This window comes from Orycteropus afer, unplaced genomic scaffold (assembly GCF_000298275.1).
Source record: "Orycteropus afer afer isolate SDZICR_OR568_19922 unplaced genomic scaffold, OryAfe1.0 scaffold00689, whole genome shotgun sequence".
In the NCBI taxonomy this organism is placed as follows: Eukaryota; Metazoa; Chordata; class Mammalia; order Tubulidentata; family Orycteropodidae; genus Orycteropus; species Orycteropus afer.
The window spans coordinates 399,959-412,068 of NW_006922276.1; the positions used below are offsets into that span (position 1 = coordinate 399,959).

Genomic DNA, 12,110 nt, shown 5'->3' on the forward strand with positions numbered 1-12,110 from the left:
CCCATCTCTGATTGCAGGATCCCACCTTCGAAGCTGTGTGGTCCCTTCCGGGCATTGCCGTCCATGTGGGCCCAGATCCCTGAGTCGATTTCCAGCCTCCCTGAGGCCAGTCAGAACTTCCTCTTCTTCCTGGGCACGCAGGCCTTCGCTGTGCCCCTTCTTCTGGTCTCCAGGTGCGGGACCCAGACTCCTGGGTTCAGGGAGGAGGGGCTGTGGTCCAGGGTTCCTGGCTCTGAGGGAGAAAGTGGAGGTCTGGACTCCTGCATCCAGGGAAGAGGGGCCGGGGGCCTAGACCCGTAGTGTCTACACAGGCGGACGTTAACACCTTCTAAGAGTGCTTCGGGGGGGCGTTTGCATCTCATGCCCTGCAGCATCCTGATGGCGTACACCGTGGCCCTGGCCAACTCCTATGCGCGCCTCATCTCCGAGCTCAAGCGCCAGATAGAGACGGTGAGGCAGGCCGGGTACCTTGGAAAGCTCCTGCGGAATGTGTAATGGGACGTGGGGGAGGGAAGGTGTAACTCACAGCCACCTCTCTGTTCCACCCAGGAGGCACGGAATAAAGTCTTCCTGGCACAGCGCGCTGTGGCGCTGAGCTCCACCGATGGGGCTCTGTGACCTGCACAGGCCAGCGCAGAGCCAACTAACCACTTTCAGGTTCCAGACCTGTCCCAACTCTGTCACCCTTTTTATAAGCATCAAGTATTCCCAGCTATAAAATGGGACTGTTGGAGAAGGTCCCACACTCCTGCAGCCTAGGATTCGAGATTTCCAACCACCGAGGCCCGGACTCTTCAGTGACTCTTTACTTTTATCAATAAATGCAACTGGGGGCCACTGGTGGAGCAGTGGTTAAGTGCTCAGTTACTAACCGGGGCATTGAACCCACCAGCCACTGGGTGGGAGAAAGATGTGGCTGTCTGCAGTCCATAAAGCCTTGGAAACCCTGTGGGCAGTTCCACTCTGTCCTCTAGGGGCGCTGTGGGTCAGAATCGACTCCAGGGCAGTGGGTGTGGGTCGGACTTTGCTTCCTTGAAGATTGACAGCCTTTGAGAGGCTGTGGGGCACTTCTGCTCTGACCTCTAGGGGCGCTGTGGGTCAGAATCGATTTGATCACTTGACTGTAATGGGTTTTGATTTTCACTTGGGACGCTGTTGAGTGCTCTTTGAAACCTGTCTCCTGGAAGCGGGGCAGAGCTTCCACCTGGCTGTACCAATCAAATATATTGGAATTTGGGCTGGTGCACAGCGCTTTATCGCCAGACAAGGTGATGGTCATGACAGCCAATCAGCAGCCGCCTCAGCAGCATCAGCGACCAGGCCACTCGTGATTGACGCAAAACCCTGATAAAAGCAGTCAGTCGCTAGGCGCTACCACTTGCAAAGAATCAGGGATTGGCGGTGATGTGAGTTGGCAACTCAGCCAATCACCTCTCGCTACAGGCCTAGAGAGGGCGTGCCAGTTAGCCTGGGACCAATCCATGGCCGAGGCTTGGACGATAGGGCGGGAACATCCGCTCGCCAATCGGAAGTGTTGGAAGGCGGACCTGACAGTCCGAGGACAGTTACGGCGCCATGAATATCTTGCCCAAGAAGAGCTGGCACGTTCGGAACAAGGACAATGTGGCCCGCGTGCGGCGCGACGAGGCCCAGGCCCGGGAGGAGGAGAAAGAGCGGGAGCGGCGGGCACTGCTCGCTCAGCAAGAGGTAAGTGCGCGTCCCAGCGGGTAAGGGTCCAGCGGTCGAGCGCGCAAGCGCGTAGGGCCGAGCCAGGAAGTGGAGCGGCGCGCAGGCGCGATGGGCCCCGTGAGGTTCTGCTCTTGCTCCCGGGGAGGTCTGCACGGCTCAGCTCACCTGTGCCCACAGCCACGGTCCCTTCGTCTCGGCTTCCCCCGCAGATGTGTTCCAAGTCCCCAGAGCAGTGCTTGGCACAGAGGCAGGCGCTTAATATGCGCCGAGGATGATGAGTCCTTGCGTGGTGGCAAAGAACGGTGATAACTTTTCCTTTGCCAGCACAACCTCCGGATTTATTGGGCTTCTAAGGAGCCTTGGAAGGAGCTCCGGTGGCGCAGGGGTTAAAGCCCTGACTGCTAACCAGAAGGTGGGCGGTTCAAACCCACTAGCTGCTCCGCAGGCTTCCGTGAAGATTTACAGTCTTGGAAACCCAATGGGGCAGTTCTACCCTGTCCCCTAGGGTCGCTGTTGTTGTGTGCCAGGGAGTCGGAGCCGACTCATAGCGACCCCTCCTTGGGTTTCCGAGGCGGTATCACTACGGAAGTAGATTGCCCAACCTTCCTTCCGAGGAGTGGCTGGTGGGTTTGAACCGCCAGCCTTCTGGTTAGCAGTCAAGTGCCTTAGGCACTATGTTACCAGAGCTCCCCCTAGGGTCGCTAGGAGTCAGAATTCACTCGATGGCCGTGGGTTTGGATTTTGGTTTAAGGAAACAGGGTGGTGCAATTTGCAATCTACTTCCGTACAGATACCATCTCGGAAACGCAAGGAGGGGTTGGTTGCTGTGAGTAGGAATGGACTCCAGGGCAGTCCGTTTGCTTCGGTTCTTTTTGGTGGTGCAGTGGTTTAGCGCTAGGCGGCTCACCAAACCCACCAGCAGCCCTACAGAAGTATCGCGTGATCTGCTTCCGTAAAGGTTAAAAACCAAGCCGTTAGGCGATTCTGACTCATACCTACCACCATTGGGTTTCCAAGAATGTAAATCTTTATGGAACTGAACTGCCTCATCGTTCCACAGAGCAGCTGGTGGGTTCAAACCACCTACCTTTTGGTTAGCAGCCAAATGTCTTAACCACTGCACCACCAGAACCTACGGGGACAGTTCCGTTGCGTCACATGGGTCACCACGAGTCGGCACTGACGGGGCAGCACGCAGCAGTGACCTGTGAGCGCCGCGGCCCGCAGACGGCTCGCAGCTGCCGCTAACCGGCAGGGGGTTCAGGCGCACCCAGCCGCGCCGCGGAAGCAAAGCCCGGCACACTGCTCTCCATAAAGATGGGGGTCGTTGCTCGGTGTCGTCACGTGGGTTCCAACTCACAGTGACCCGATGTACGACAGAACGGGACCCTGCCCGGTGTGTGCCATCCTCACGGTCACGCCACGTCGGAGCCATTGTTGCAGCCACGTGTCGGTGCCTCTGGTTGAGGGTCTCTTTTCCGATGACGCTTTATTTCATCTAGCGTGATGTCCCGCTCCAGGGACTCTCCTGACAGGCCCAAAGTGAGACAAAGTCGCCACCTTCACTTCTGAGGGTTACTTCTGGCTGTACTTCTTCCAAGACAGATTCGTTCATTGGCTGTCCAAGGTCTAGTTAATGTTCTACGCCAACGTAATTCACAAGGTATCGATCCTTCTTTGATTTTCCGTACTCACTGTCCAGGTTCCACGTACATAGGAGGCAGCTGGAAACCATGGAGTTGGGGTCAAGCCTGCCTTAGACCTCAGAGTGACATCTTTGCTTATTTTAAGCATTTTAAAGAAGTCTTCTGCAGCAGGCTTGCCCAGTGCAATACCCTGTCTGATTTCCTGACTGCTGCTTCTGTCGGCGTGACCGTGGCTACAAGTAAAATGAAATCCCTGACAACGTTGGTCTTTTCTCTGTTGGTCATGATGTTGCTTATTGGTCCAGTTGTGAGGATTTTTGTTTAACGTTGAGGTGTATCCTCCACTGAAGGCTGTAGTCTTTGACCTTCATCAGTAAGCACTTCAAGGCTTCTCTTTCAGGAGGCAAGTTTGAGTGACGTGCATATTGCAGGTTATTAATGTGTCTTCTTTTAGTCCTGATGCCATGTTGTTCTTCATACAGTCCAGCTTCTCAGATTATTTGCTCAGCAACAGATTAAATGAGTGTGATGAAAGGATACACCCCTGACGCACACCTTTCCTGACTTTAAACCACACAGTGTCCCATTGTTCTGTTTGAATGACAGCCTCTTGGTCTCTGCACAGGTTCTTCACGAGCACAATTAAGTGTTCTGGAATTCCATTCTTCACAATGGTACCTAAAATTTATTATGAGCCACACAATTCAATGAATAGTTAATAAAACAGGTGGACATCTTTCTGGTATTCTCTGCTTTCAAACAAGATCCATCTGACATCAGCAATGATAGCCCTCGTTCCAAATCCTCTTCTGAGTCCAGCTTGAATATCACTGATACCAGTGATACTGTCCAATAATTTCCACATTGTGTGGGGGTCATCTTTTTTTTTGGAATGGGCACAAATACGGGTCTCTTCCAATTGGTTGGCCAGGTAGCTGTCTTCCAAATTTCTTGGCATAGACAAGGGAACACTTCCAGTGTTGCATCTGTTTGCTGAAACTTCTCAGTGGGTATTCTGTCAATTCCTGGGGCCTTGTTTTTTGCCAGTTGCTTAAGGAGCTCTGGTGGCAGTAGTGCGTAAGGTATTTGAATGCTAATCAGAAGGTTGGCGGTTCGTACTCAACAGCCACTCCTCAGAAGGAAGACTGGGCAATCTACTTCCATAAAGAGTTACCACCTCAGAAAACCAAAGAGGGTTGCTATGAGTTGGAATTGACTCAATGGCAGAGAGTTTGGTTTGGGTTTTTGGTTCAATGCAGCTTGGACTTCTTTCTTCAATACTATCAGTTCTTGATCATATAGTTTCCTGAAAAGGTTGAAGCAGCTCTTTTTGGAACAGTGACTGTGTATTTCTTCTATCTTATTTTGATGTTTCCTGCATCATTCAGTATTTTGCCCATGGAATCCTTCAATATTTCAACTGGAGGCATGACTTTTTTCTTCAGTTCTTTCACCTTGAGCACCACCGAGCATGTCCTTTCCTTTTGATTTGCTAACTCCAGGTCTTTGCACATTTCACTATAATCCTTTACTCTGTGTTCTTTTGCTGTCCTCTGACATCTTCTGTTCAGCTCTTTTATTCCTTCCATTTGTTTTAGCTACTCTCTGTTCAAGAGCAAGTTGCAGAAGTTTCTTCTGACATCCACTCTGGTCTTTTCTTTCTTTCCTGGCTTTTTAATGAATGACCTTTTGCTTTCTCCATGTATGTCCTTGATGTCATCTGACAGCTCAGTTGGCCTTGACTCACATTAGTATTCACTGTCTCAGATCTCTTCTGGAGATGGTCTCTAAATTCAGGCAGGAGATAATCAAGGTCGAACTTTGGCTCTCATGGACTTGCTTTGATTTTCTTCACCTTAGACTTGCATTTGAGCAGCTGATGGTCTGTTCTGCAGTCGGCCCCCGGCCGTGTTGACTGATGACTGGCAACTTCTTTGTTGCCTCCTTCCCCTGATCCATTTCATTCCTGTGAATTCCATCCAGTGAGGTCCACTTGTGTAGCTGCTGTTTATATTGCTGAAGAAAGGTATCTGCAACGAATAAGGCATTGGTCTTGTAAAATTCTACCATGCTATCTCCACTGACGTGTCTATCAACAAGGCCATGTTTTCCAACTTGTTTCAAACTTTTGTTCCAATTACCGGTAATTATCAATACATCTTTTTGATTAAAAGTTTGGTCAATTTCAGACTACAGAAGTTGGTTAAAATCCCCAATTTCTTCATTTTTGGCTTTTGTGGTTGGTGTGTAAATTTGAGTAGTCTTACTGTCTTCCTTGTAGGTGTAGGGATGTCATCCTATCACTGACAGTGTTGTACACTGGAATAGATCTTGAAATGTCCTTTTTGATGATGACCGTGACACCGTTCCTCTTCAGTCTGTCATGCCAGCATGGTAGACCATGTGACTGTCCGACTCAGAAGGGCCAATCCCAGTCTGTGCAGCTCGTGCCTAGGACACCGATCAGGATGCATCTCCTCTGACAGCTTCCAGTCATCCTGGGGTCATATTTCATACGTTTCACGTTCCATTTACCAGTGGATGTTGCCAGCTATTTCTTCTCATTTTGAGTCATGCCACATCAGCAAGTGAAGGTCCTGAAAGCTTTACTCCACGTCTTTGAAGTCGACTCCACTTTGAGGCGGCAGCTTGTCCCCAGGCGTATTTTGAGAGCCTTCTGACCCAGAGGTTCATCTGCTGGAACTCTGTCAGACAGTGGCCCTCGGCTGCCATGAGCTTCTACTGGCCAATTTTTTTTTTTTTTTTAAGAAGTACCATGTTCTTCGTCCCAGTCTGTGTTAGGCTGGAAGTTCTGCTGAAACCTGTCCGCCAAGGGTGACCCTGCTGGTATTGGAAATACTGATGACATAGCTTCCAGCCTCACAGTGACACACAAGCCATGAGAGTCAACAGACTGACAGACGGGTGGTGGCCGTAAGGGTGACAGCCTGGAACCCTCGGAGCAGTTCTACTCTGTACCACGTGGGGGCGCCAGGATCGTAACTGACTGGATGGCAGCCGACAACAGTGTGTGACTAGCAGGTAACTTTGAGTCCCTGAGCTACCCTGATCCTCGTCCCTGGTTGGGACGTGGCTCCTTATTCCCAGTGGCACCTGCAGGTGTGACCGGGGGAGGGACGTGGAGCCTGCAGCTCAGACCGCCTTCCCGACCCAGGCCTGCCTCATCGTGTGGCCTTCCCAGGTGCGGTTTTTACGAACTGAAGGTCTGGGGCGGCCCTGGGCAGCCAGGTCGGTCGGAGCCAGTTTGTCAACAGCACGTGCTCACCCCACAGCTGTGTGCCACCTTGGTCATTCTCACGGTATCTCGGGCCTTTTCATCATGCTGTCGCGAACTCAGTCGACCACGGCACAGCAGCGGCGTCACTTACATGCCCTGGGAAACCAAAGAAACCCACGTGACTTGCTCTACGGCCCCATTCGTGTTAAGCAGCGGTCTGAGACCAGGCCCACGGGAGCCCTGATGTTGCCTGGGCAGGGTTTGGCTGCCTTTACAGCTCTTTTTACTTAGGCACTTGATCAGGGAGTCCTCCCTGCCGACCCTTGGTGACCCTCGGATTACTACCAGGAAGGCAGCTTACAAAAGCTTGCCTCACCCTGGGCTGGGCTGGGGGCCTCTACTGGGCTCCCCGTGGGCGGGGCACTGCGGACTGTGATTCTCTGCGGCCCCCACCGGCCTCTCGGCGCGAGTCCCTTCGGGATTCTGAATGCCCTGCCTTTCCCTGCCTCCCCCCAGGCCCGCACAGAATTCCTGCGCAGGAAAGCCAGGCACCAGAATGCGTCAGCCGAGCTGGAAGCAGTGGAGGCGGGGGCCCCAGCTCCTGGCCCCGTGGACCTGTTTCGGGAGCTGCTGGAAGACGGCAAAGGGGAGACCAGAGGCAATAAAGAATACGAGGAGGAAAAGCGACAGGAGAAAGTAAGCCTTGCTGGCGGGGCTGAGGGACACGTGGGCGCACAGATACGGTGCCCAGGGAACACACGCACATGCGCGCACACACACCTGAGGTCAGTGCCAGGCAGCACCCAGGAAGGGGCCCAGGGAACACACGCACACGCGCGCACACACACCTGAGGTCAGTGCCGGGCAGCACCCAGGAAGGGCTGGCCACTGCCACGCAGGCACCCTAGCCTTGGAGTCCCAGGATGATGCAATGCTTGGTGACCGGCTGACAGATTGACGTTCAAACCTATTTAGAGGCCATCTGCTTCCAAGAGGTCACAGCCTTGAAACCCCGAGGGGGCGGTTCCACTCTGCCCACACGGGGGCACCCTGAATCACGATCGACCTGTTGCCGCTGCTTTTTATGTTTTGTTCACAAACACTACCCTGGCCGGAAGGACGCTCCGGGCCGCCACCCTTCTCTGCCTTCTCATGGACAGTCCTGCAGAGACGTCAGCCCTGTCTCTGAGGGGCTGCATCCCCGCCCCCATCTCATCTGCCCCGGTACAGACTCCCATCAGCATCCCATTCCCCTTTTCCCAGACAAGCTCCTGTCTTTCCCTCGGCCCTCCTCCATGGCCAGGCGGCCGCCCTGCCACCTCCCCCGTGGTCCAGGCCCGACGGCCGGCACCACTGCTTCTGCGTCCCAGTCCACAGGGGTCCACACGATGCCTGAGCCCTGGGCCCTGCTCAGCACAGGTGGTGCCCACCGTTCAGTGCTCGGTGACCAGCTGAAAGGTTGGCGGTTCAAACCCAGCCAGAGGTGCCTCTGAGGACAGGGCCGGCCGTCTGCTTCCACAAGGTCCCAGCCTTGACAACCCGAGGGAGCAGGTCCCCTCCGATGCACACGGGGCGCCACCGTGGGCTGGGACTGCCTGGACGGCAGCTGACCGCAGCCCAGCTGTGGGGCTGCTGGGTCCGGTCGGCCAGGTGTCCAGCTCGCGGTCGGGGCCCTACAGGGAAGTGGGAAGTGCCCTGGACAAACAGTGGGCACTCACCGGTCCATCGTCCCAGCCTCTTGTTGCCTGTTGGGCAGCTTCCTGGAGGTATGTGTGTAGGGGTACACCTGGGGAGGGTGCCTGCCCCCCTGCTCCTCTGAGCCCCAGTGCTGGCCTGGCTGTCAGGCGCCGCGCTGCTCCCTGCGCAGGAATCCGGGTGCGGAATGACGGGGGCCACGGGAGCAGGTGCTCTGGGACTAGAGGGCCATCCCCACACATCCGAGAGCTGGCCCAGCGTCCCGCAGCTCCCCAAACGCCGCCTGGTGAAGCTCTGGGGTCGGCGTGGGCACCGCCTTCCCGGGGCAGCTGCCTCTTACCTCCTCTGCCCCCATTTGGAGTCTCCTCCCCTCACCTCTGCGCGGGAGACCTTTTCAGCATGGAAATCACCTGGACACCTGCCTGCTCCCTCAGTGGGAACTGGTCCATGGTTCCTTCCCCAGCCCTCCCTCACTTTGGCCACTGTCCCCACTAGGGTCTCTGTCCCACCCAGGGTGGGTTCCTCAGTGAACAAGGTAAACACATGGGAAGACACTTGAAGTACTGCAGGCGAGTACGCACGCACAGGGAAGCCCATGCTTAATTGCTTCCTGGGCCCCTCTGTCCCTGTCAGGGACTGTAACTGAAAAGCAGCTCTGATTCTCCAGGAAGGGGCTGTGGGCTTGGGAGAGACAACTTCAGCCAGGCTGGCAGCAGAATCTTTGATGCGATAAAAAAAGTCACAGTGTCCCCTAAGTTTGGTAAGCACAAGTCAGCCTGTGCTTACTTTGCTTACGTGGTAACCTGACACTGGTTATGCTCAGCACGGCAAGCTTGCGGGACCTGCAGTGCACTTGTCCCCAGGCCTCGCTCTCCAGATGGGGCCCCCTGGGCAGACCTGCCCGACACCCCCTCTCGTCTCTTGGCACCCCCAGGAGAGGCAGGAGCGAGCTCTGGGCATCCTGACATACCTGGGCCAGAGTGCGGCAGAGGCCCAGACGCAGCCCCCGTGGTGCCAGCTCGCCCCGCGCCGAGAGGCACCCTCACCTGGCCCAGGTGTCGACGAGAAGATCAAGAGCCGCCTGGACCCTCTGCGGGAGATGCAGAAATACCTGGGGAAGAGGCGGCGTGGTGGCGGCGAGGGCGCTCCCAGCAGAAAGGCGGCGGCGGCCGAGCGACCGCGGCCCACGGAGTAAGCAGGCAGATGGGAGGGTGCGGTGGGCGTGCAGTTCCTGCCCGGTCCCAGGACTCTCCTGGGGGGTGTCTGCAAAGTCAAGCCTGTTCACGGTGGTAGTTTGTCTTTTGCGTGCAGTGGAGGGCCACAGAGGCTATGACGTGCCAGGACGGCACCTCCATGAAGGTTCTCATCTCTCCCAAGAGCGATGTTAACAGATGGGAACCATGCCAACAAGAGCCCTTTGGGGTTATCAGTTTTCCAGAATGTTATGGGGTCCTCGGACCAGGTCTGGGAAGTATGGTTAGAGTAGGCCAGGCTGCGTCCCTGGATGTCGGACCCCACGTACGCAGGGGTGAGACCGCAGCCCTCTGCTGGAGGGGAAGCGGGCAGGGGGCATTCCGTGGCAGAGTGCGGGCTCAGTCGTCGGTTTCCCGAGTTGGAGGGGCGCCTTAATTGGAAGGGAGGGGGACAGTGCTCAGGAGCGCCTGCCGATCCTGGGGTCGGGCAGCGTCCTCCCAGCAGGTGCTGGGAGCCGAGAGCCGAGGCAGGTCTCCGGGAGGGGGCGGGGACGCGGCGGTGGCTGTCCCGCCCCCATCCAGCCTGAGCCGACGCCCCCCACCCCAGGCCCCCTTCCCTGGACCGACTTCGAGCAGAACGGCTCCAGCGGGAAGCCACTGAGAGGGCCCGGGCAGAGGCCCTGCTGGCCCGGGTCCGAGGCCGAGCCCCCCAGGAGGACCCACCAGAGGAGGAGGTGGCAGACGAGAGACGCAGATGCTACAACTCCCAGTTCCACCCGCAGCTGGCGCGGCGCCCCCGCCGGCAGGACACCCGGCCCTCCCGCTGAGCTGCGTCTGCGCTCCGTGGGAACAGGAGAGGCTGCCGCTGCCAGCCGTCATAGAAAACTATTTATTCATAAATATTTTCCAAAATGAAAATAGGTTTACCAAAAAATGCCCCTCGCTGGGGAGGGGAGGGGGCAGCCCTGGCCCCCAGGCCCCCGGGGGGGTGCTGAGAGGAAGCGGGGACCTCTGGGCCCCTCTGTGTCCTGGGGGAGGGGGCTGCCCCGTGGCCAGGGGGGCTCCCCCCAGTCTTCTGGGGCAGGGCCCTCCCCCGGGTGGGGGGTCAGCATGCGGAGGGAGGGGCGGGGGCCGGCGTCACTGGAGGTCCCGGTCCTCCAGGTAGCGGTACTCGAAGGTGAAGCCTTCCTTCTTCCGCTGGCCCCACTTCTCGTAGTCGAAGTAGATGTAGGTGCCCTAGCCAGGGGAGAAGGCGGTCAGTGCAGGGAAGAGGGGAGCAGGCAGGGCCGGGCTCTGCTGGGCACGGGCCTCTTCAGCTGGAGAAACAGGCAGAGCCCCTTCGCCAGGCTGCGGCCCTGGGCGCGGGCCACGGGGCAGGCGTGTGACATGTCCTCTCCTCCGTCAGGAGGCTGAAGCAGTGTGCTCTCCTGCCCGTCCTAGAGACTGGCACAGGCCGAGTCTAAACAGGAGCACCTTCTGGGGGTGGCTTATGGGTGACAGTGGGAGCAAGGGCACTTCTCAACACTGGGGGCCCTGATGTCTGCAAGTGGAGGGCTGACTTGGACCAGACGGGGGGCTGCCTATAGGAACGCTGAGAAGGCACTGTGGGGGAGGCCTGCAACAGCGCCCCCTTCCTGAAGGAACTGCATGAGGGGACGAGTTCCCCAGGATGAGGGCCACACCTTATTCCACACACTCTCCCGGGGGCCTGGGCAGCCGGTTACTATTTGCTGGGAACAACGTGGGCCACTGCAGCCACTGAAGCTAACAGCTGACGGAGCCCGTGTGTGTGGCTCTTTCCGCGGCAGGCACCCCCAGTACGCCCCCCATCAGTAACTCATTAACTCTCATCACAGCTGTGGAAGCAGGGTCTGCCCCCCGTTTCACAGAGGGACTCGGGCAGAGGTCACCCCGAGAGCTGGACTCGCCCCTCGGCGAGGCGTCTAGCTCGTGTACTCTGACAGACGCGCAAGCTTCTAGTCAGTCAGTCATCGGACATGGGAGGCCAAGTAGGGGCTCAGCCTCCGGGGCAGCATGTGCCGGGGGGAAGCGCGGAAGGCAGGAAGGGAAGGAGAGGAGGAGGAGGCAAACAGGAAGAGAATGTTACGTCGAGGGGACCGCAACCATCACGAGACGAACCGTGCGGACCGCCAAACAGAAAGCCAGGCTGCTCTGTAAAGCGTCACCCAGGTCGCAATAAACAGTTTAAGGAAAAGGGCAAAGTGCTTCCCCGCGAGTATCTGGAGCCGCTGCTGTGCAGACGTGGGGGCCACGAGGTGAACGGGGGTCAGAGAACCCCGGTGCACAGGCGTGCCCCACAGAGGGGTCCCGACGGAGGTCGCAGGCTGGTGGCTCTGGGCGCTAGGCTGAGAGCTAAAGGATGGCTAGGAGTCGGCTGGCCGGAGCGTGGTGGCCAGAAGCAGCAGTCCGGGGCCAGAGCACCACTGCAAGCTGGAAGGTGGTTGAGGAGGGAGACGGGGCCTGGCGCAGGGCGCACAGTGGGGAGCGGAGCCGGCGACAGTGGGGGCACAGGGTCGGGGAGGGGCCTGGCACCTGCTCGAACTCGTCGGTGATGGTCTTGGGCTCCTCGTGCCTCTGGAACCACATCATGTACTTGGTGTGGAACCTCCACGACTGCTTCTTCAGGGC

General features: G+C 57.2%; 3 protein-coding genes across 3 annotated transcripts in view; 2 read left to right on the top strand and 1 right to left on the bottom strand.

The window, feature by feature from the left end:
- The window catches only part of TMC4 (transmembrane channel like 4), a 14,634-nt gene extending 14,016 nt beyond the window's left edge, over positions 1-618 (top strand). Inside the window, exons 11-13 of the mRNA XM_042783122.1 lie at positions 18-173; positions 372-450; positions 550-618. Of these exons, the coding sequence (XP_042639056.1) occupies positions 18-173; positions 372-450; positions 550-618 (304 nt within the window). The remainder of the gene's footprint in view (positions 1-17; positions 174-371; positions 451-549) is intronic.
- A 957-nt stretch (positions 619-1,575) lies between these two features.
- Positions 1,576-10,288, top strand: LENG1 (leukocyte receptor cluster member 1). The gene is made up of 4 exons (XM_007956949.1): positions 1,576-1,707; positions 7,090-7,269; positions 9,203-9,459; positions 10,069-10,288. The coding sequence occupies exons 1-4, from the start codon at positions 1,576-1,578 to the stop codon at positions 10,286-10,288; spliced, it is 789 nt and encodes a 262-aa protein (XP_007955140.1).
- A 310-nt stretch (positions 10,289-10,598) lies between these two features.
- Positions 10,599-12,110, bottom strand: part of CNOT3 (CCR4-NOT transcription complex subunit 3) — an 11,526-nt gene continuing 10,014 nt past the window's right edge. The window contains exons 14-15 of the mRNA XM_007956950.2: positions 12,015-12,109; positions 10,599-10,697 (exon numbers count right to left, since the gene is read on the bottom strand). Of these exons, the coding sequence (XP_007955141.1) occupies positions 10,599-10,697; positions 12,015-12,109 (194 nt within the window). The remainder of the gene's footprint in view (positions 10,698-12,014; position 12,110) is intronic.

Bases quoted from the DNA above. Each gene is read 5' to 3' on its own strand.
- LENG1 (XM_007956949.1), top strand. From the start codon at position 1,576: ATGAATATCTTGCCCAAGAAGAGCTGGCACGTTCGGAACAAGGACAAT. The intron at 1,708-7,089 runs GTAAGTGCGCGT...GCCTCCCCCCAG, and splicing joins CACTGCTCGCTCAGCAAGAG to GCCCGCACAGAATTCCTGCG. The intron at 7,270-9,202 runs GTAAGCCTTGCT...TGGCACCCCCAG, and splicing joins AGGAAAAGCGACAGGAGAAA to GAGAGGCAGGAGCGAGCTCT.